This window comes from Carassius carassius, chromosome 35 (genome assembly GCF_963082965.1).
Source record: "Carassius carassius chromosome 35, fCarCar2.1, whole genome shotgun sequence".
Classification (NCBI taxonomy): domain Eukaryota; kingdom Metazoa; phylum Chordata; class Actinopteri; order Cypriniformes; family Cyprinidae; genus Carassius; species Carassius carassius.
The window spans coordinates 2,806,422-2,831,135 of record NC_081789.1 but is presented as its reverse complement, the minus strand read 5'-3'; the positions used below and the strand labels follow the sequence as shown (position 1 = coordinate 2,831,135).

General features: G+C 37.4%; 1 protein-coding gene across 1 annotated transcript; it reads left to right on the top strand.

Moving 5' to 3' along the window:
• Positions 1–810: 810 nt before the first annotated feature.
• On the top strand, positions 811–24,149 carry LOC132115612 (coagulation factor XIII A chain-like). The gene is made up of 14 exons (XM_059524029.1): positions 811–931; positions 1,547–1,732; positions 18,176–18,427; positions 18,544–18,662; positions 18,774–18,881; positions 20,093–20,267; positions 20,374–20,512; positions 20,594–20,697; positions 21,727–21,815; positions 21,934–22,087; positions 22,186–22,464; positions 22,551–22,711; positions 22,802–22,938; positions 23,356–24,149. The coding sequence occupies exons 1-14, from the start codon at positions 811–813 to the stop codon at positions 23,492–23,494; spliced, it is 2,163 nt and encodes a 720-aa protein (XP_059380012.1). The 3' UTR covers positions 23,495–24,149.
• The last annotated feature ends 565 nt before the right edge of the window (positions 24,150–24,714 follow it).

Below are 24,714 nucleotides of genomic sequence, written 5' to 3'. Positions count from 1 at the left end.
TTACATAAAGGTACAAAACTTTTGGGTTCAGCATTTGTTTTAAGAGTTTAATTTTATTCAGCAAGGTGCGTTAAATTATCCAAAAGGGGCATTTATAAAAAGACATTTATAATGTTACAGAAGATTTCTTTTTTAAATAACTATTTCTATTCACCCTGATTAAAAAAAGTCACAATTTCCACAAAAAAGACTGAATGTTTTCAACATTGCTTATAATCAGAAATGTTATTTGAGCAGCAAAGCAGCATATTAGAATGGTTTCTGAAGATCATGTGACACTGAAGACTGGAGGAATGATGCTGAAAATTCTGATTTGATCACAAACTAAATATATTTACATAGAAAAAAAGTTATTTTTAATGATACAATTTATTTCACAGTTACAGCTATTTTTACTGTATTTTTGATCAAACAAATACAGCCTCTGTGAGCAGAAGAGACATTAAAGATCTTACGGACTCCAAACTTTTGAACAATGTTCTGAGTAACTGTGTTAGTGATGGATCTGTGACAGGAAGGCTCTTGTTGCTACTGCATTGCTCAGTTGAGAATGATATTTCATCAGCACTTTATGATTCTCACAGTTTCACTGAGAGTTTGGCTTTCCTAAAATAGTCTAACACCACATTGCATCATATCTTCCCACAGGGGCAGACAGAAAGGAATAGATAAAGTCTCTTTCATTCAGTGAAATCTATCCTTTCCTTTGCAGCTGTCACAAATCTACCAAATGTAAAGTCTCTGTATTTAAAAGTCTAATATTAGCATGATCTGTCTTCTAGGCAAACATCAAGACAACTTGTGTACATCATGTCTGATAACACTACGTCCTGGAGTGATCTCGGCCGTGTCAAGTTTTCCAAATCTAACTCAGAGGTGTTTAACCCACCTGTATTTGAGGCTATTGAAGGCGCGGGACCAAGAGCACCAAGTAAAATCCTATTCATTTATATTCAACTGGAATTCATGAACCAAGTTTTTCAAAATGAACAAAGTGTCATTGTTTCACCCCACAGTTTTGACACCACACCATTAAAATTGCAAACCTAGCTAATAAGACAATATTGGTCTGTTTTCAAATCTAGTGAAATATATTTTTTTAATATATTTTTTTTACCTTGGATACACTGTATCCTTCAAAGTGTCCTTCTTATAGGTGTTATATATGGCCATATTGATTATATATATATATATATGTGTGTGTGTGTGTGTGTGTGTGTGTGTGTGTGTGTGTGTGTGTGTGTGTGTGTGTGTGTGTGTGTGTGTGTGTGTGTGTGTGTGTGTGTGTGTGTTTATCCAATTCTGTAATTTTTTAAAATCAAAATAGTTCTAAAATGGTCTAAAATTGCTCAAGTGTTACAATTAATAACCACTGCCAATTTTTTTATTTTATAGATGCTTATCATTAGCATGATTAGACGATAAGGAAGCCTTTAATTACCACTCAGTGTTTTAATAAGTATTTCGAATTGTTCTGAAACTCTCAGACCTGACATAATAATGATTGTATTCCAATGATCATGTACGTTTTTTGTCTTTTTTTCAGCAACCCAAGCTCTCTCAGTGGTGGGTGTTGATATGCTTGTGGCAGACAACAATAATGCACACAACACCAGCAGGTATGAGAACACCAACCTCATTGTGCGCAGGAATAAAGAATTCTTTATCGTCATCAGCTTTGACAAACCCTTCAATGACAAGCAGGACAATGTGCAGCTGGAGTTCATGATTGGTGAGCAGATCTTTCAGAACATCTCATTTACATTTACATTACATTTATCCAAAGTGACTTTCAAATGATGACAATAAAAACAATCAAAGCAACTAAAGAGCAACAATGCTGTGACAAATCCCAGGTCTAGCAGGACATGCAGCAGTTTTATTTTTTAATAATTAATATATATATATTTTTTAAAAAGTAAATAAAAAAGAAATAGAAGTGTTAGAGGGTCAGGTTGCTATTATTGTTTTTTTATAATAAAAATAGAATAGAGAAGCCTAGTATTAGAGGGTCAAGAGTTTTATAAAATAAATGAAAAAAAAAAACAAGTAGATACAATAGATATAGAATAGAGAATGCAAGTGTAAGAAGGTCAAGGTTTGTATGATAAATAAAAAGAAAATAAAGTATATAAAATAGAAATATAATATAGAGTACTGGGGTTAGGGGTCAGGTTACTATTTTTTATAATAAAAATAAAGAAAACAAGTACTGAGAACTAAAAACATAATAGAAAATGCAAGAGTTAAAGGGTCAAGTTTTTTAAATAATAAATAAAAATAAAAGAAGTGGATAGAATAGAAATAAAAAAGAGAAGACTAGTGTTAGAGGGTCACGAGTTTTATAATAAATGAAAAGAAAACAAGTAGATAGAATAGAGATACAATAGACAGTGAAAGTGTTAGAGGGTCAAGTCTTTTACAATAAATAAAAAGAAAACAAGTACATAGAATAGAAATAGAATAGAAAATGTAAGTGTTAGAGGGTCACGGTTTGTATAATAAATAAAAAGAAAACAAGTAAATACAATAGAAATAGAATAGGGAAGGCTGGGGTTAGGGGATCAGGTTATTATTTTTATAATAACATAAAGAAAACAAGTAGATAGCATAGAAATAGAATAGAAAATGTAAGTGTTAGAGGTTCAACGTTTTACTTGTAATAAATAAAAAGAAAAGAAGTAGACAGAATAAAAGTAGAATAAATAGAGCTAGTGATAGAGGGTCAAGTTTTTTATAATAAATAAAAAGAAAACAAGTATATAGAATAGAAATAGAATAGAGGCTAGAGTTAGGTATATAAAGATTTATTCGGTTATAAAACATAAGACAAAATATATGTACAACCAAACTCAATGCAAAATGCAAAAGAGGGTAACCGAAAAGGTGTAGGCTGAAGCCGTGGCTTATTTCGCCTACCCTATTTACAAAAGAACATCTACCCATCAGAAATTAGGCATAAACAGTATACATGTATAAACATCTACATACATAAAACATTTTCTTACAATTTCTTACTATTTTTTTTATCCCTATATTTGTCACAAAAAAAAAAAAAAAAAATATATATATATATATATATATATATATATATATATATATATATATATTTTTTTTTTTTATTGGTCTTGGTCCTCTTAAGATCATCGGTGAGCCCATTCCACAGGTCGACCCCTTTTACTGAAATGGTGTTCATTTTAAAGTTTGTTCTGACCATTTGTTTTTAAACATGTTCTCTCCTCTTAGGTTGTATTTCTGTTCCCTGTTTTCAAACAAAAATTGTATTGCTTTTAATTTACTGAATACTGAGTTTGTCGGTTCATTATACGGTGAATGATTGACTATCCTTATGGCTTTTTTTTTTTAAATTAAAAATGGGTTTTGTGTTTGTGGTGTAGGCATGCCCCCATATTTCAACACAGTAAGAAATGTATGGAACAATAAGAGATTGATACAGAATATACAGAGAAGGTGTATTTAAAATAAATACTTGGTTTTATGTAGTATAGCTATTGTTTTGGACAGTTTTGATTAAACATGAGCGATGTCAAGAGTCAAGAGTCAAGAGGCATTTATTTGTAATTTGCATAGTTAACACTGGGGAAAACTGGGCATTGAAATGCTTGTGACGAGGCTCAGACATACAATGACAAAAACAAGACATAAGACACAGACGTGCATGGAGAGCACTGAGATTTTTGAGTGACTACGGTGCCCTTAGACAGAAAGACATGGACAGAGCATTATATACAAATAAGTGGAAGTAACAGGTACAATAAAGGTAATCAGTGTTTAGAGTTATGGTGTACATAAGAAGTCCTGAGGTAATATTGTGATTAATGGGGTAGAACGGTGTCTAAAATGTCATTGTAGAGTGACATAGAGCTACATGGAGGAAAATTAAAGTGGCAGTGCAGATGCAATAAATAAACTTAAGAGCAGCACACATTCAGATGTATTCCTGAGAAGAGCAATGTCCAAAAGTCATTGTAGAGTGTCACAGAGTAACATGAAGGAATATAAAAAAAAAGTGGCAGTGCAAGTACAATGAAGTAAACATAAGAGCAGCATGTATTCCGTTTTTAGATGGAGGACAGCTGATTGTTAAGTAGTCTTATGGCTTGAAGATAGAAGCTGTTCTTAAGTCTGGTTGTCCGTGAACGGATGGATCGGAAACGTCTGCCAGATGGCAGTGTGGCAAACAGGTGATGAGCAGGGTGAGTGCGGTCCTTGATGATGCTGCAAGCCTTTCTCAAGCAGTGAGTCTGATAGATGTCCTGTAAGGCTGGGAGTTTATGTCCAATGATGAGCTCTGCTGTTCTCACCACTCGCTGAAGAGCTTTGCGGTCCAAGGAAGAGCAGTTGCCTTACCATACAGTGATGCAGCTGGTCAGAATGCTCTCTATAGTGCAGCGGTAGAAGTTTGTCATGATGTTAGAGGAGATGCCAAACCTCTTCAGTCTCCGCAGGAAGTAGAGACGCTGACGGGCTGTTCTCACTATGGTCTCTGAGTGTAGGCTCCAGGAAAGATCCTCAGAGATGTGAATGCCAAGGAACTTGTAGCTCTTAACTGTCTCTACTATCTCTCCGTTGATATGAAGGGGAACGTGACCCTCTCTCTGTGACTTCCTGTAGTCCACAATCATCTCCTTAGTCTTGCTGACGTTTAGAGAGAGATTGTTATCAGCACACCATGTAGTGAGTGCATTAACCTCATCTCTGTAGGATGTCTCATCGCCATTAGTGATGAGTCCTAGGATAGTAGTATCGTCAGAAAATTTGATGATGGTGTTGGAGCTATGCTTAGCAGAGCAGTCATATGTGAACAGGGAGCACAAGAGTGGACTGAGTACACATCCCTGTGGGGCACCAGTGCTGAGTATAAGTGAGGAGGATGTGTGATTGTCAATTCTGACCACCTGGGGTCTTCCGGTCAGGAAGTCCAGGACCCAGTTACATAAGTGACTGTTAAGACCCAGATTTTTCAGTTTGGCTATGAGTTTGGTAGGGATGATGGTATTAAATGCAGAGCTGTAATCAACAAACAGCATCCGCACATAGGTGTCTCTTCCCTCCAAGTGTTCTAGTGCAGAGTGTATGGCCATTTGCAATGGTGTCATCCGTGGATCTGTTAGAACGGTAAGCAAATTGTAATGGGTCCAAGGTGTCAGGCAGAGAGGAGCAGATGTGGGATTTGACTAGCCGTTCGAAGCACTTCATGATGACTGATGTCAGTGCTACAGGACGGTAGTCGTTCAGGCAGGAGACAGTAGTTTTCTTGGGAACAGGGATGATGGTGGTTTGCTTGAAGCATGTGGGGATCACTGTAAGTCTCAAGGAGAGGTTGAAGATGTTGGTGAAGACATCTGCTAACTGGACAGCACAGGCCCTCACGACACATCCGTGTATGCCATCTGGACCTGGAGCTTTGCTGCCGTTGACTCTCTTGAAGGCCTTACTCACTTCGTGTGTGGTAAGAACCAAGGGGCAGGTGTCAGTGTCAGCAGGTATTTTCACAGCAGGAAATGTATTATCTGCCTCAAAACGAGCATAGAATGTATTGAGCTCATCTGGTAAAGAGGCAGACAAAGACACACCACTGCTTTTCCTTCCTTTGTAGTCTGTGATGTAGCATAGACTGCTCCACATGCGTTGGGGGTCAGAGACATGATATTCTGACTCCACTCTGTCCCTAAAGTCTCTTTTGGCTGATTTTATTGATCTTTGAAGGTCATACCTGGATTTCTTATAAGCAGTTAAATCACCAGAGTTGAAGGCAGCAGTCCGTGCTCTTAATTTGGCCCGCACCTCACCGTTGACCCATGGTTTCTGGTTTGGAAATGATTTAACGTTAGTTGATGGAACAACATCCTCTGTGCATTTGTTAATGTAGCCTATCACAGAGTCTGTGTATTCCTGTATGTTGTCTCCTGATGCATCTTGAAACATCTGCCAGTCTGTGGAATCAAAGCAGTCCTGCAGTGTGGAGATGGCCTCTTCACTCCATTTGTAGACTGTTTTAGAAACCGTTTTTTCCTGTTTGAGGCATTGTCTGTAGGCTGGTAACAGCAGTATGCTAATGTGGTCACCTTTGCCAAATGCTGGTCGGGGGAGGGGTTTGTAACTGTCCTTTAGTGTTGAATAGCAGTGATCTAATGTCTGATCACCTCGAGTGGGGAAATTTATGTGTTGGTAGAATTTGGGAAGAACTTTCCTCATATTCACCCTGTTAAAATCCCCAACAACGATAAAAGCAGAGTCAGGATGAGCAATTTCTAATCCATTTATGGTGCTGTACAGTTCGTCCAATGCTTTAGTTTTGTCCACATGAGGCGGGATGTAAACAACTGTGTGAATTATTGAATTAAACTCCCGCGGGAAGTAGAAGGGGCGCACTTTAACGGAGAGCAGTTCGATCTCAGGGGAGCAGTGTGAAGATAAATCTGTAACATCAGTGCCCCAGCGAGTGTTAATCATAAAGCACACACCTCCACCTCTGCTCTTACCGGAGTTTAGCGATCTGTCATGACGAAAAACGGAGAATCCAGGCGGTGTAATGGCCGTATCGGGTACTTCTGAATTTAACCACGTCTCACAGAAAGCCAGAATGCAGCAGTTGCGAATGTCCCGTTGGTACGTGATTCTCGCATTAAGTTCGTCAAGTTTGTTATCCAGAGACTGTATGTTGGCTCAAAATACAGTCAACTTCTTTTCCGTGATCTGCATAGAATTCCAGCACGCTTGCCTTTCCTCCTTTTCCGACGGTGTCTTAGGACGCAAGCCGGCAACAGAGGGAGCGCGTAGACGCTGAAGTTGGAGTTCAGAGGTGGCGTTGTATCCGAACCGAAGTTTAAATTTGATCGGATGTCCAGTAGTGTTTGTCGATCGTACTGTATTAGAGTCTGTACTGTCTGAGCAAAATTAAGTATACTAAGTGACACGAATAACACAAAAAAACACGAAAAACAGTTTGCACAGAGCGCTCGTCAGCGACGCCATCGTAGCGGCACACCGGAAGAGTGGTTTCCAAGATAATTTATGGTCTAATATTATTCCAAGAAATTTGTTTTCATTCACCCTTTCTAGTACCACATCATCAATCTTTAAGCTCATGTTAGTTTTAATTTATCGATTACTGAATGTAACATATTTGGTTTTACTTAATAATTTGTAATAATTTATTTCGGTCAAACCATGGCTTGATTCTGGATAGTTCTCTGCTCACATACAGTATTGTGTCATCTGCAAATAAGACACATTTAAACAAATGGATACCTTAAAGATGTCGTTGATATATAAAATAAACAACTTGGGACCAATCAAAGAACCCTGGGGCACCCCTCAAGTTAACTTACGTATTTCTGATTGATGATCATTACAATGTACATACTGGTATCTATTGTCGAAATAGCTTTCTAACCATGAGTAAGCACAGCCCTTAAGACAATTTAACAATTTATGATCGATGGTATCGAAGGCTTTTTTGAGGTCGACAAAAACACCCAAAGTAAAGTATTTTTTGTCTAATGCAGAAGCTATATAATCAACTAATTTAATAACTGCCACTGATGTCGATTGACCGCTCCTGAAACCATATTGATCGTCACTTAATATCATACATTTTTCTGTAAAACGACCAAGCCTCTTCAGAAAATTGGGATAATAATGAGCAGTGTTGGGAAGGTTACTTTGGAAATGTAATAGGTTACAGATTACAAGTTACCCTATTTAAAATATAATAGTAGTGTAACTTTTTTAATTACTTTAATAAAGTAATGTAACTAATTACCTTTTAGTACATTTTGATTACTTTTATAAATTTCTAATGAATGTTAATTTGCTACTGTTAATCATCTTCAACCATTTTACACCATGCAGGTTTAACCTTACAGTAGTGCTCAATACTGTCAGACTTTCATCATTCTTCATCACCTGAATTAAGATGATCACATTTGAACACATCCACCACACAATCAGACTTTAGTACTGCCTTTTACTTAGAGATTGATCTGAAGTTCAAAGCAGATTTAAAATCAAAAGAAATAGTTTATAGATACTGTTTTTGAAACCAAATCTTTGCATAACTACAGGCATCTAACTATGGAAGGCATTTTCTGCCAAATTTAAATAAATAAATGAAATGATTAAAATTAAAATTAAAACCAGATTAACTATTTCATTACAGAAAACTGCACGCAAAATATGTGACAAAATTGAGAATGAAATTAAATGATTTCATTTTCACGGTGACATACCTGTCAAATTGAAAAATAAAATGCAATTGGTGATTTCACATTTCATTTTCAATACAGTCTCGAGGCAAGACTGCCAATATTAAAATGAAAAGCCAAACGTGAAAAAGAAACTACACATACATTTTTTACAAAGCTCTTTATTAACGCTCACGCAATAATAGTGACACAATTCAAATTTAAATGTAAATTTTACTTGTCATTTTAATTCCTCTTTTATTTCACTGTTTTCATTTTCGTTTTCATTTTCAAAGACAACCTGCATGCAAAATATATGTTAATGAGTGGGTGTGGCTTATTCAAGTAACGGCGCTAGAGACAATCGTCGAAGTCTCGTGTGCATGAGTTGAATGATGGTTGAAACAATGTGTGAAACGACATTAAAATGTGAATATATTGTAATCGAGAACGAATCTGTAAGTGAGCTTTTGCGGGAAGCTGCTACAGCATTAGAACGTGGAAGAAACAACCAGCCTGACCAGCATGCGTCAAACCCTCGACCCACTGCAGTTCCTCGGCCTGATCCTCCACGAGACTCCCCGGAAAATCTGCTGTCTGGCACTGCACAACCTCACAACCGACATCGGAGTTTGTGATGGCTGCAAAATGTCCAAGTGTATCCAAGATAGATTCAACTCGTAGCAAAATGAAGTCATTATCATCTGAAATGTTTGCTAGCTGGTTTAATTCTGCTGCTATACTAGCCATAACCGCCATTATAGCTCCTCCACGTAACAACGTAATTGAGCCACACCCACTCATTAACATATATTTTGCATGCAGGTTGTCTTTGAAAATGAAAACGAAAATGAAAACAGTAAGATAAAAGAGGAATTAAAATGACAAGTAAAATTTACATTTAAATTTGAATTGTGTCAATAGCGTTAATAAAGAGCTTTGTAAAAACTGTATGTGTAGTTTCTTTTTCACGTTTGGCTTTTCATTTTAATATTGGCAGTCTTGCCTCGAGACTGTATTGAAAATGAAATGTGAAATCACCAATTGCATTTTATTTTTCAATTTGACAGGTATGTCACCGTGAAAATGAAATCATTTAATTTCATTCTCAATTTTGTCACATATTTTGCGTACAGTTTTCTGTAATGAAATCGTTAATCTGGTTTTAATTTTAATTTTAATCATTTCATTTATCTATTTAAATTTGGCGGAAAATGCCTTCCATATCTAACTGCATCTAACAATGGTTTGGGGAAAAATAGTTAATAAAAAAATAAAAGCATATACATCAAGTCAAATACGGTTATCTAATAAGCATGTGTCCTATTTTGTGTACTAAACTCCTGAAACATTGGTGTCTTTTTGAAACACTGCTGTCTCTTTGTACATGATATGATGATAGTTTCTCAAAATAAGTAAAAAATGCTCATGAAGTGACTGTTCTAGAGATTAATTTCCATGAGGGGCGGACTGGGAAAAAAATAGGCTGGGAAATCTCACACTCATACACCCACAACCCATTCTGAAACATGGACAACCCTATTTTTTTTTTGGACCTGACATGAAAAAGATTTGAATCCTTAGGTTGGGGGACTTGCAACGTAATTAAGAGTTCTCTCCTGAACTGCACCTTCACTTCCATTATCCATCCATCTCTCTCATGACTTTAATACTGAAGATTTTCATTTGACTTTTACCATGTTTTGTAAGTGCAATTTTGTTTTTTTGGCAAATGAATTACCACTTGTATTTATTTTTACTACAAATTCCATAGTTAAACCACGGTTAGTGCCATACCATAGGCTATATTAATTTTCCTAAGGGATGTGTTTTTGTATCCACTAGCTCCCCCTAGACCTATGATAAAATATGATGATTTGTCTGCTAACTTACTACTGTAACATTATAAAAGATAATAATGACGTCGTTTATACAGTATTTTGAGTGATTGCGAGCAGTGTGCTGCTGCTTGACTAAGTAAACAAAGACAAAACTACATTAGCATATTTACAGATGAAACTGACCTGCACCTGAAACCCTGAACAGAAGTGTCGCTTCTCTGCTCCAGCTGTGCGCTTACACAGTTCACTCCGGTCTCTCTCTCTCGCATTGATTACTCGGAGTCTGATCCAAACCGTTCGGCGGAGGCGCGGAGAGCGCGCGAGCCCAACCATTGCCAGTCACGACTAACCGATTCATGATTTATTAGAGATTTAATTATCGAATGGCGGATTCGGAAATAATCGCTTTAGTATATTCGGCCTGCAATTATACAATAACAATATTAAAGTAGAAGGCCAAATCGTCTGCCAGGCCACCGGGAATAGTCCCGGTTCTCCCGATGTCCAGTCAGCGCCTGATTTCCACAGACACGCAGAACGTGCAGGATTCATATTCAGTCTTTTTGCGGCTTAATATTCACAGACATCAGTCCATATCGGGTTTTGATTCAAGTGTACTGACCTACTTTTGATTTATTCGTCCAAAATGTGGCATATTGCGTCCGCGTTATAGGCTGAATTCCATTTTTATGACTGGATTCTACGAATGTGTTTTCCGCGTCTCGGAGATTATGGGCCATATGTCTTAGTGCAATTTGGGAAAGAAATAAGCTGTATGTGGATGTGTGTAAATATTCAAATGTAATCCTCTTTGTAATCGTTACAATTTTCATAAGTAACTGTAATTTAATAACTCGTTTTTCCTTAGTAACTGTAACTGATTACCGTTACATTTATTTTGTAATTAAATTACGTAACGCCGTTACATGTAACTAGTTACTCCCCAACACTGATAATGAGATTGGTCTATAATTTGAGTATAAATGACATCTGATATGGAAACACGCCAGATTTAAAGGACAAATTAAAGATATTGTTCAAAGGTTCTAATATTAAATGGATTATATTTTTAAACAGTTTCATATCAATATCTGTCCAGTCGGTTGACCTTTTATTTTTAAAACCATTCACAATCTCCAGTATTTCATTTTTGGTGATGTCAGACACATACATGGAGGAAATGTTCTTACTGATATATTCACAACTCTTTATGTTTTTACTTTTCAGTCAGAAATGCCTTTTGGCAGATTGAAACCAACATTAACAAAATAGTAATTGAATTAGTTTGCTATCTCCTTTGGATTTCTAATAAGGACTTCATTGTCCTTTTTTAAATAACTGGGACACTCTCGTTTCTTATTATTATTATTTTATTTTTTTATCATTTTGTTTAGTTGTTTCCAAGTTCCTTGCATATTTTGCTTTTGTTGTTCTAAGAGGGTGTAAAATATTGCCTTTTACTATTTCTAATAATACTTACCAACTTATTTTTATATTTTTTATATTTTTCTTCCGACTCAATAGTCCTGTTTTTTTTTTTTTTTTTTTTTTTTTTTTTTTACAAATTTAGCATATAATGTGTTCTTCCTTTTGCATGCATTTTCAATGCCTTTATTTATCCATGGCTTTTTTGCTAAATCATTTCCTTGGCTTTGAATCTTCTTTATGGGACAATTAATATTATACAGCTCGGTGAATCTGTAGAGGAAGGTATCATATGCCACATTTGCATCACTTTCTGTGTAAACATCACACCAATTTAGGTTACTAAGCTCCTTTTTGAAATCTTCAATATTTTTTACCGTGCAGTTTCTTATGAATTTATAAGGGGCCTGGGACTTGTTGGATGGGGGAGTAATTTTTGCATAGACTTCTGCTATTGAAATGTATGACGGACAGAGCACCATAACATTTCCCACTCTTGTTGAATTCTTGGTCTGTGTAATAATTACAATTTATATCAAGATTGCTATAATAATGCATATCCGGATCAATTTCATTATCAAAATCATACCTCTTAAGTCCATCCTGGTCAAACATTTAATCTATGGTTATATTCCCAAATTTCTTCACATGTTCACCATACCAGGTCTTTTATCCTTTTGTGTAAGGAATTGCAGTATTTATATTAGATCCTTGTGCCACCATGTACACATCTTTTGTTGCAGTTTCCGATAACATAGCACACATTTATCTGTCTCTCTCCAATTTTACCTCGAGCTTTTCAGCTTTTCAGCCACATAGCTGCTGAAGTGGACCATCACTTGTAGCTGTCCAATTCTTGCAGTTTTCTTATTATGATTGGCCTGTGTTGATCTTCTCCATTTGGTCGGATGTAAACTTTCCCGTTCCATGTCCATGTTATTATATTTTCTCTTGCTTCCTGAGTATTTGACTCCATTTTTCTATTTCAGCATTTTTCTTTGTTAGATGCTCATTTAAGTAGACTTCAGTACCTTTTAATTTTCTGGTCTGTCGCAGTAGCGTTTGTGCGTTTGTGAAACGAACTCTACAAATATGGATGGCTTTTCTTTGCGATCCTGGTTTGGGATTGCATAGCAGCTAGAGACGTTACTATCATCCAGATTGATGTGTATACTGCTTAGGTACAGCAAAACCTGTTGTTCCAATATCTGCAATTCTTCTAGTGGGGCATCCTTGCCTTCATTTACTCCAGCTGCTACTCTAGCATAGCTGCGATGCTTTGTCTCTTTGTCCTTTACTCCAAGTTTGTTGTTCCAATTCTTCAAACCTTTGTTCAAGTTTGTCAATCTTTTTGACTCTCAGATTTACTATTTCTCTTAGGTTGGTATCTCCTCCATGATGGCCAGGATGCTTTGTTGTTGAGTGGCAAATTTGATGATCTCATCTGCCATAAACTTTAGGGAAGCCTCTATTTCTTCCATCTCGGCTGCTTTTCTTGTCGCCATTGATTTTTGTACACCATATGTTCTCAAAGATACAAATATCTGGGTAGATTTGTTATGCTACTGACACACAGTTAGAGGGTCAAGATTTGTATAAAAAATTAAAAGAAAACAAGTATATAGAATAGAAATAGAATAGGGAAGGCTGGGGTTAGGGGTCAGGTTATTATTTTTATAATAAAATAAAGAAAACAAGTAAATAGAATATAAATAGAATAGGGAAGGCTGGGGTTAGGGGTCAGGTTATTATTTTTATAATAAAATAAAGAAAACAAGTAAATAGAATAGAAATAGAATAGGGAAGGCTGGGGTTAGGGGTCAGGTTATTATTTTTATAATAAAATAAAGAAAACAAGTAAATAGAATAGAAATAGAATAGGGAAGGCTGGGGTTAGGGGTCAGGTTATTATTTTTATAATAAAATAAAGAAAACAAGTAAATAGAATAGAAATAGAATAAAAAGTGTAAGTGTTGGAGTGTTAGTGTTTTATGTATAGTAAATAAAAAGAAAATAAGTAGACAGAATAGAAATAGAATAAATAGAGCTAGTGATAGAGGGTCAAGTTCACCAGTGAAATTAGCCATCAACCTGTTCAAGTTTTATAATAAATCAAATGAAAACAAGTACTGTATATAGAATATAAATAGAATAGAGAATTTAGGTGTGAGAGGGTCAAGGCACCAAAGAGTTTTGGTGAGCATTGACTTTCTTTCTATTGACAAAAATAAACTGAAACATCTCTAAAATGAACTTTTAAAAGAAGAAAATACATCATACAGGTTACTAAATAAAGACTATAAATGAGGACATTTCGGGTGTCCTATTATTTGAACTCTTTCACTTATTTTGTATTTGTATTTAATTTTTTAAAGTTTAAAGTTTTTTAAGTTTTTAATAAGTATTATTTAAAAAAAAGTGAAAAAATTTAACAAAATTATGCTTTTTTTGCAGTTTGATGATCATCAAACCATCAACACCCCCAAAGCTTCATAGTTCTAAACCATTTTATTCGGTCGCATTGGGCAGTTTTGATTTATATGCTGTTTATATAATGTTTGATGGTCGCATTATTTTACACATGTAATCACTTATTTCTGCTTCATCTTTGACATGTTTTGATCCAGACATTCAGTGTTCTATCAGAAGATGTACCATACAGGTGCATCTCAATAAATTAGAATGTTGTGGGAAAAGTTCATTTCTTTCAGTAATTCAACTCAAATTGTGAAACTTGTGTATTAAATAAATTCAATGCACACAGACTGAAGTAGTTTAAGTCTTTGGTTCTTTTAATTGTGATGATTTTGGATCACTTTTAACAAATCAATTTCTCAACCAATTAGAATACTTCATAAGACCAATAAACATTTTAGTGAATTGTTGGCCTTCTGGAAAGTATGTTCATTTACTGTACATGTTCTCAATACTTGGTAGGGGCTCCTTTTGCTTTAATTACTGCCTCAATTCGGCGTGGCATGGAGGTGATCAATTTGTGGTTCTGCTGAGGTGGAATGGAAGCCCAGGTTTGTTTGACAGTGACTTTCAGCTCATCTGCATTGTTTGGGCTCTTGTTTCTCCTCTTCCTCTTGACAATAGCCCATAGATTATCTCTGTGGTTCTGGTCTGGAGAGTTTTCAGGCAACCAACACCATGGTCATTTAACCAACTTTTGGTGTTTTTGGCAGTGTGGGCAGGTCCCAAATCCTGCTGGAAAATTAAATCAGCATCTTCAAAAAGCTTCACTTCAGCAGAAGGAAGCATGAAAGGAAGCTCCAAAAGTTCTTGGTAAAAGAACGTCTGACGTTGTTTGTGGTTTAGCAAATTCCTTGACACATTCCTTCCTTGTGGTGGCTCTTGATGTCTTGATCCCAGCCTCGGTCCATTCCTTGTGAAGTTCACTCAAATTCTTGAACTGATTTTGCTTGACAATCCTCATAAAGGCTGTGGTTCTCTCGGTTGGCATCTTTTTCTTCCACACTATTTCCTTCCACTGAACTTTCTGTTAACATGCTTGGATACAGCACTCTGTGAACAGCCAGCTTCTTTGGCAATGAATGTGTGTGGCTTACCCTCCTTGTGAAGCGTGTCAATGATTGTCTTCTGGAAAACTGTCAGATCAGCAGTTTTCCCCATGATTGTGTAACCTAGTGAACCAAACTGAGAGACGATTTTGAAGGCTCAGGAAACTTTTGCAGGTGTTTTGAGTTGATTATCTGATTGGCATGTCACCATATTTTAATTTTTTGAAAGGCTTTTGTTAAAAATGTAAGCCAAAATCATCCCAATTAAAAGAATCAAAGACTTAAATTACTTCAGTCTGTGTGCATTGAATGACTAAAATAAATTAACTTTGTCTCAACATTCTAATTTATTGAGATGCAGCTGTATAATAGAGCAGACATGGAAACCTGGAAAGTTCCATCAATGGCAGGGAAAAAGTTAAGAAAAGAGAGTATGGTGGCAAATTATTTTGTGGTGTCAAAAAGTGGTGGAGGAGTCCGGGGGAAGTCGTGGCCTAATGGTTAGAGAGTCGGACTCCCAATCGATAGGTTGTGAGTTCGAGTCCCGGGCCAGCAGGAATTGTGGGTGGGGGGAGTGAATGTACAGTTCTCTCTCCACCTTCAATTAGGGCAGTTAGGTGCCCTTGAGCAAGGCATCGAACCCCCAACTGCTCCCCGGGCGCCGCAGCATAAATGGCTGCCCACTGCTCCGGGTGTGTGCTCACAGTGTGTGTGTGTGTGTGTGTGTGTGTTCACTGCTCTGTGTGTGTGCATTTCGGATGGGTTAAATGCAGAGCACAAATTCTGAGTATGGGTCACCATACTTGGCTGAATGTCACTTCACTTTCACTTTCACATAGCGGAGGAGGAAAATAAATTACAACAATCCATGCACAGGCCTGAATGAAGAGACATAATTACATCTTTGATTTATATATATATACTCAAGGGGAGCATGAACTGACTGACAGCAGAGCTATTAATGGACTGGAAATAACTATCAGACAATGAATAAAAGTGAAAATATCTGCCCATCTTTATTAGAGACCGACCAGAGCATAGTGCCATTCTGCAGTTAGGTCAGCTGAATAATTGAAGTGATGTTCCCTCGGCTGTTGTAGCACCATTTAATTCAGTCTCGATGTCAGCTTCATGTTCATCATTGCTGGCTCAGCTGCTGTACTGTGGGAAGATTTCCTCTTGAGGTTTGGGCCCTTGTTACTGAAGCCGATCCCAAGAGCACAGTTTTTTCTTTTTTCTTTTTAAATGACCCAAGGCAGATTGCCCATACATATCTAATCATATATTTAACATTAAGTCATTTAGCAGACCAAAGCGACTTACAAATGGGAACAATGGAAGCAATCAAAACAAACAAAAGAGCAATAATATGCAAGTGCTATAGCAAGTCTCAGTTATAGCTTAACAGCACATTCAGCGAGGTTTTTTTATGATTGTAACGACTGGGTGAAAGGAGTGGCAGGAAGCAAATAATGAATATTTAATATATGAATGACAGTACATAAAGATGGAAACACAGATGATACTTGGCCGGGAAAACACAGTCCAGGAAGATGCAGGTGAGTGAATGATCCGAAGGGCGGTGATGAGTTGGCAGCAGGAGAGGGTGACACAGGAACTGCGGGGAAGCGAGCCAAGAGGTAAGTGATGATCCGATGGTGATATGCGATGAGTGGACAGGGTTCCGGGGAGATACGGACATCCAAACCCAGAAACACACAAGAGAGCAAAACATGAGACAAGTAACAGGAAACAACACTCTGACAAACACAAGATGCTAGACAAGCCAATATATAGGGATGAGTAATGAGTGACAGCTGTTGGTGATGACAATTAGCGGAGATGCCCACAAGAAACAATCAGTGATGACGCGTAACACACAGACTTCACCCACATAGTGAAAAACCCCAAGGTTTACCAACCGTGACAATGATATAGTAAAAATAGAGCAAGCTGGTCTTGGCTGCCTTTTTTACTTTTTGTTAATTGTATAATTGTATTTTTAATTTTTATAAAGAAATCAAGTAGTTATTAAATGAATAGAGTGCAAATATAAAATGGCCATTTTTTAAAAGAATAGAATTAGAATAAGGAGTGCTAGAGTTGTGTTTTAGCCGATTCTTGAACATGGTGAAAGACTCAGCTGCTAGGACTGAGTTGGGCAGGTAATTCCACCAGGAGGGAACATTTAATTTAAGTCTGTGAAAGTGATTTTGTGTCTCTTTGGGATGAACAATCAAGCGAAGTTCACTTGCAGAATAGAAGCTTCTAGAGGCAAATAAGTCTGAAGTAATGAATTTAGTTAAAGGGGTGCAGAACCAGTGGTGGTTTTGAATGCAATCATCAATGCCTTGAATTTTATGCAAGCAATTATTGGAAGCCAGTGCACAGAGGTGTGACATGTTTTTTTTTTGTTTGTTTGTTTTTTTACTTAAAAATTAATCTTGCTTTTGTGTTCTGGATTAATAATAAAGGTTTGACAGAACTGGCTGGCACATCGCCAAGAGAGCATTGCAATAGTCCAGTCTGGACAGAACAAGAGGGGAAGTGGGGAAGTCGTGGCCTAATGGTTAGAGAGTCGGACTCTCAATCGAAGGGTTGTGAGTTCGAGTCTTGGGCTGGCAGGAATTGTGGGTGGGGGGAGTGCATGTACAGTTCTCTCTCCACCCTCAATACCATGACTTGAGCAAGGCACTGAACCCCCAACTGCTCCCCGGGCGCCGCAGCAAAAATGGCTGCCCACTGGTGTGTGTGTGTGTGTGCGTGCGCGCACGCACTTTAGATGGGTTAAATGCAGAGCGAATTCTGAGTATGGGTCACCATACTTGGCTGAATGTCACGTCACTCACAAGAGCTTGAACAAGGAGTTGTGCAGCATGTTCCGAAAGAAAGGGCCTGATCTTCTAAATAAAGCAAATCTACAGGACTGAACAGTTTTAGCAATGTGGTCTGAGAAATTCAGCATATTTTGATAGATATTTGATAGATACGTTTCTTTGGATGCCACTGGCTATAATTGTATGAGCAAAAAATGTCTAGCTGTTTCAGACGTACTTATAAAATATTACATTTTCTGTTCCACAATGGAAAGAAAGTCATCATAAAATGATGCCAAAATTTAAATTTGGTTTGAACTGTCGTTCAAAACTGGCATATACTGTATTTGTACTCACAGGCAGTTCACCGAATGAAAACAGGGGCACCTACATCATTGTGTTCATCGGAAAAGGGAGACGTAATGGGCGCTGGAAGGGTCGCGTGATTGGCATGCAAGGCAATGATGTGACAGTGGGCATAACACCTGACGCTGGCTGCATCATTGGCCGCTTCAGCACTTTTGTAACAGTAATCACTAATGTTGGAAAACAGCGCACTCCAAAGAACCCTGACACTGATTTCTATGTGCTGTTTAATCCTTGGGACCCCGGTGAGTACAAGTATAACACTTTGTTTTGCGTACTGACATCGCTTGTATAGATGGCAACAAACCCTATGAATTTATGAATATATCATAAGGCATGTATATCATATGTTGGTACACAGCGGATGTGGTGTATATGCCCAGAGATTCCGACAGACAGGAGTATGTGATGAATGATGTGGGCATCATCTACAATGGAGAATTCAACAACCAATTCCCCCGTTCATGGAACTACGGCCAGGTCAGCAGTTTTCTGGATGAGTTTCTCCATAAAGAAAACAAATGTCCCAACTATTATGGTGGATTTTTCAACATTATACGTTCATCTAACATTTTATATTGTTTCCTGTAGTTTGATGAGGGGATTCTGGATGCCTGTCTTTTCGTTCTGGATGCCGGCAAAGTACCACTGCTTTACCGTGGAAATGCCATTGAATTAGTTCGGCAGGGATCAGCTCTGGTATGATTTAATAATTTGTATGAATATCTGAACATGCAATGTGTCAAAAGAAATAACATAGCCTCTGCATTTAAACAAAACAAATAGTTTTATTCAAGCTACACACATTCTTGGGCAAATAAAAAAAAACAGAGTTGATAAAGAAATAATGCAAGATCGCGCTGATATTGTGGTCTAGAAGTCCTCCCCAAACACACAATAACAGAAGTCCCACTACACACCCTTTCTGGACCCACGAGGACACCAGCATGCATTCACAGAGAACAGACCGGTCTCTGGAGGAGAGGCGCACTCGGCATTTAAACAGTGGTGGTGATGAGGCTCCATTCAGTTCAGGTGTGCCTTATCACATGCTGCCAGACCTGGCTGTTTATGCACCCCTCCTCTCCTGTAAGGGACAGGGTGATGATGATAATTTGGGGGGAGGCAGCCAACTCGTCACAATATGCACCTTCTTACATATGCTATCGCTTCTTTCTGCTGCTCCTTCATCATATTTTAATCCAGACATTCAGTACTCTATCAGAAAACCTACTGTATAAAACTGAAAACTAAGGAATCCAGAAAGTTCCGTCAATGGTGAAGAGGCAAGAGACATTGAAAGTGTCAAAACTACTCTTTTCCATACAATAAAATAAAAAGAATGGTGATCACCGACTATCAAATTGAGCTGCAGCAATTTTGCTGCATATACATACAAACCAATGCATACAATATAACTTATTTTATGGAATAAACTATTGTTGTAAAAGTTCTGATGCTCTGATGCATATATATATATATATATATATATAAATATATATATATATATATATATATATATATATATGTGTGTGTGTGTGTGTGTGTGTGTGTGTGTGCGCGTGTGTGTGTGTGTGTGTGTGCGCGCGTGTGTGTGCGTGTGTGTGTGTGTGTGTGTGTGCGTGTGTGTGTAGATAATAATCCTGGAACAACATTTGAATCAACCAATCAGAATTAAGATTACTTTTAAGGAAATATCTGTTTTTAGGTTTACAATCAGGATTAGGAGCTTCTACACCCTTGTTAATCAGCTATCATTTCCCTCTGATTTTAGGAATAAATTATTGCTACGGTTAGGTTTAGGTAGGGATTGGGTTGGACAGTAATGTTGATCCAGGAACATTTCTTACTTGGCAAAATCATGAATTTACATAGCATATATGCAAGCTTTTTTGCTGCTATATTTTCAGATGAACTCCCAAGATGACGATGGTGTCCTGGTTGGCAACTGGAGTGATGATTACTCCATTGGCACAGCACCCACTGCCTGGACAGGAAGTCCTGAAATCCTGCTCAAATATGCCAAAGGTGGTTTGCCTGTGTGCTTTGCACAGTGCTGGGTGTATGCCGGTGTGCTGAACACTTGTGAGTATGGCGACAGCATGTTCATTACTGATTCTGAAATTCAGGTTATTTAGAGCTTTGCTAAAAAGACTGTGGCATGACCATGGCACTGTGATGATACCCATAGTTTTGCGTTGTCTTGGGATGCCCTCACGAGTCATCACCAATTACTCCTCTGCTCACGACAACTCGGGCAACCTGAAGACTGACCTTATACTGGACGAAGATGGGACAATAAACAGAAGCCTATCAAGAGATTCAGTCTGGTGAGATACAGAAAGCATACACTGTCTGATAGGTAATGATGGTTAAATGCTGTTTAGTGACAATAACACTGTATTTCACAGGAACTACCACTGCTGGAATGAGGTGTACATGAGGAGGCCTGATCTGCCTGAAAAATACTCTGGCTGGCAGGTGGTTGACGGCACACCTCAAGAGACCAGTGATGGTATGACCCTCCACATCTTCAGTATACACTGGTTTTCCTCTAAAGCAGCATGGTCTTCACCAACCCCCACCCCCAAATTACAAATTGCACTCAGAATTGTAGGATATAAACTGGCAATTTTTACTTTTTGCTTGCTATTGTAAGTTTATATACGACTTTCTTTTCACAATTCTGACATGCTTCTCTCTTGCAAGTGAGTTTACTGTATATTTCACAGTCCTGGCTTTTTTTCTTTCTTGCCATTCTGACATCTTTTCTCAAAGCTGTGAGATATACTGTAAACTTGCAGTTCGGAAAAAAAAAATCAGATTAAGACATTTTCAGAATTCTCACTTTTTCCTTGCAATTGTGAATTTATGCCTCACAATTCTGACTTTTTTTCTCGCAAATCAGATTTCTTTTTTCAGAGCTGTGAGATAAACAATTGCGAGTTTTAAAGTCAAATGAGGGAAAAGTTTTCTATATCTAAAAGAGTTTTGTATCTCGCAATTGTGTGATATAAATTCATAATTGTGAGATATAATTTTTTTTATAGTTTTTCATTATTTAGCATTTTTATTTATTTTTATGGAAGTAAACTTTCAAATGAACTTAGGTGTGTCATCAATTGGGGTAACGGTGAAAAAAAATGAAAAATGACCAACAGCAAATATTTATATGTCCAAACTATATATTTCAGACTTAAGACTCTCCTTCAACTGATACTTTAAAGAAAATCTGTCTTTCATTCAGGCCATGTTTTTTTACCCTGTTCATAGAAATCACCAAGACCATGAAATAGTATGCTAGACTTTTAAAGGCCTACATTTAGACCCTCCATCTGCTTGGTGATTTGAGGTGATGTCTAAGGATTGGGGTTTTGGCATCTCTGCTCTATCGGCATCTGCTCTCACTTTATGCATATGAAACACAGTGTAACCTATAAATGTGGATCATATATTACTATATTACATATATTACATAATAGTAATTCTATACCATTTGCATTCTGTTATTTGCATTCAAAATGGATTTCCCTCTCTGTTTTAGGTCTTTATCGATGCGGCCCAACGTCTGTCATTGCCATTAAAGAGGGAGAGCTCAGCTATCCATTTGATGCCAGGTTTGTCTTTGCAGAGGTAAGAAACATGTCATTTCTCTTTGATGATTCCTAACCACTTCTTTAGTTTACAAAATCTCAGCAGCAAATTGCAAATCTGTTTAAAAAAAGAGAACAATACTTCCTCCTGTCTTCAGGTGAACAGTGATGTGGTTTACTATCAATCTGATAAGTACGGAAACACAAAGATCATCTCTGTGGACACCACGAATGTTGGAAAGCTCATTGTCACCAAAAGAGTGAACAGTAATGCCTATGAGGACATCACTTCTACCTACAAATACCCGGAAGGTAGGCTTCATTTGGTCCAAACACTCTTGGGCATGGATGGTCACACACATGCCCTACCCTTCTCACTATCATCCTTTCGATCTTCTTCCTTTCTCAAGGCAGTGACATGGATAAGAAGGCCATGCAGATGGCAGAGAATCGTGGCGTTCCTGCCAGGGATTACACGCCTCCCGCTAAAACAGGTGTGGAAATCGAGCTCCAGGCCGACACCATCAACATAGGTGAAAACTTCAAGCTGACGCTGAACATTAAGAACCAGACCGGCCAAAACTGCACCCTTGATGCCACCATCACTGGCTGTGTGGTGTACTACACCGGCGTCACCAGCTCAATCTTTAAGATTGAAAGCAAAACTGCATCTGTGGATCCCTGGAAAAGTGAGCCTGACTTTACAAGTTTGTTGTTGGTTTAGGGCACATGCATTTTAGATTGCTTAGCTTAATTTCTGAAAATCATTTTACAGCCACGAAAGTGATGTTCGATGTCACAGCTTCAGAGTACATGCCCTACCGGGTGGATCAGTCCAACCTGCTCTTTGTGGCATATGGACGCATTCAGGAAACCGGCAGGGCCCTTACGACAACGAGAGTTGTCGCCCTCCGTCCTCCTGAACTCACAATTAAGGTATACGTCTTTTATTACCAATCGTAGAGAAATATGTGTGATGCATTTGATCTTTTATGTTCATTAACAGTCATTATAAATGATCCACAGGTGACTGGAACACCCCGCGTCGGCAAGGATTTCGTGGTTACCGTGTCGTTCCGAAATCCCTTTAACTTCGTCCTGAAAAACGTTCAGCTGCGCCTAGAAAGCCCTGGACTGATTTCGACCAGAAAGAAAACATACGAGTAAGATGGAATAACCTCTGTCATATTTATTTTTTCATTCCGCAGATTTTCATTGTCAGCAAGTGAATAGATGACTAAACACACAATAAAACTCTCAACAAACTACAAGACATCTATAGATCTACAGAGAGATGTGCAAATGGTGACACTTTGCTGAGTCAGTTCTAAGAAACGGCACATTCTTTGAGATTTTTGTGTTACAGTGATACTAAAAGAGCACTGGCGTATGATTTGATAATGCATTTGATAACTTTGTTTCTTAGTAGATGTAGAAATATTCTGTAGACATTGTTAACTCTTACTTAAGAACTTGTACTGCTCTTAGTTGTAAGAGAAATGTTTTGTGCTTGGGGCCCATGATCAGTTTGCTTTTAACTGGTGAAGTACTGACATTCAGTATTTTTTCTGCATTTGCAGTCAGATCGCACCTGGAGGCACTGTGCAATATACAAACACGATCACCCCTTGGTCTTCTGGGAAAAAGGTGCTGATAGCGTGTCTGGACTGCGCTACAGTGAGGCAGGTCACCAGTCAGCTGGAAATCATTGTCCAGTAACGGATAAAGGATTGCCACGTGGGAACCAGAGAGAAAAAGTGTTCCCAATACCATTTTGTTGAATTGCTTTGCTTTCTTTACAAATATTATCGAAATAATAACAAGCTAGTATTATTATTTTTCTTTACACCCACGCCTTCCTAAACTGAATTATTAATAATATAGTGTTTCAAGCATTTTAAGCAAAAGGTTTTAATTTGTGAACTCATTTAACTGTTTAAAATACACACAATCAAACATTAAGTACCCAAACAGAATGCACAGTCACCCTGGGAGTCTGATATATTCTGATTAGCAAAGTGTGGATGTAAGAAATCGTGCAGTTATCAGAATAAGTTGCAAATTGGGAATGGAAGGAAGAGTGGAAAAAGCAGGAGAACCCCATAATATTTGGAATTTCAGTTATGACAAACTTAAAGCTAAGAAATAACAAAGGTGTATTCAAATTTAAGAAAATGATTTTCTGATATTACACATACATCTAAATTACCTGACAGTTTTGGTTGTGTGCACAATTAACATGTATTAAACTTATTAATTGGACTGTATTAATTGGACTGTATTAATCAGAATATGTTGCATATTTTCTCTGCTAAAATGCCACTGACTGTGTTTGACAAATATAAACTAACAATAAACCTTCAGCATGAAAGCATTTTTTATATTACACATATTACACATATTACAACATATATTACACACACACCAGGAACAAAAATACAAAATGCAGTATATACACATATTGATGTCTTCGCATCATTACAACTTAGCATATCTCAATTTGTACAGGACTCACATCCACAAGACTAATGAATTAAAAAAAAAAAAAAACACATACTAACTATTAAGGCCTCCTAATACAAATACATCCTATAATCTCACATATCTTCAATTGTCTCCTTAAACATGTCACTATCCTCCTTCTCTATGAAGGATCTAAAGGGATTCCAAACATCTTCAAAAGTCTTGCCCTTTCCTTTAATAACATATGTTATTTTCTCTATTGACATTCAGTATCATCTCCCTGAGCCACCTTTTTATGCTGGGTGGTTCTAGATTTTTCCATTGTAATGCAATGAGGCGTTTACTTGTAAGATACACATAGAAATAAAGATACATTCCTTTGACTTAAGCTTAGGATACAAATGCATTAGAAAAATCCTTGGTCCAAAAGGAAGACTCGCATTTATTATTTTACCAATCATATTATGCACTTATTT

Excerpts from the sequence above, each read along its gene's own strand:
- LOC132115612 (XM_059524029.1), top strand. The coding sequence starts at position 811 with ATGTCTGATAACACTACGTCCTGGAGTGATCTCGGCCGTGTCAAGTTT. Across the intron at positions 18,882-20,092 it reads TTCGGCAGGGATCAGCTCTG|ATGAACTCCCAAGATGACGA; the intron begins GTATGATTTAAT and ends CTATATTTTCAG. Across the intron at positions 20,513-20,593 it reads CTATCAAGAGATTCAGTCTG|GAACTACCACTGCTGGAATG; the intron begins GTGAGATACAGA and ends TGTATTTCACAG.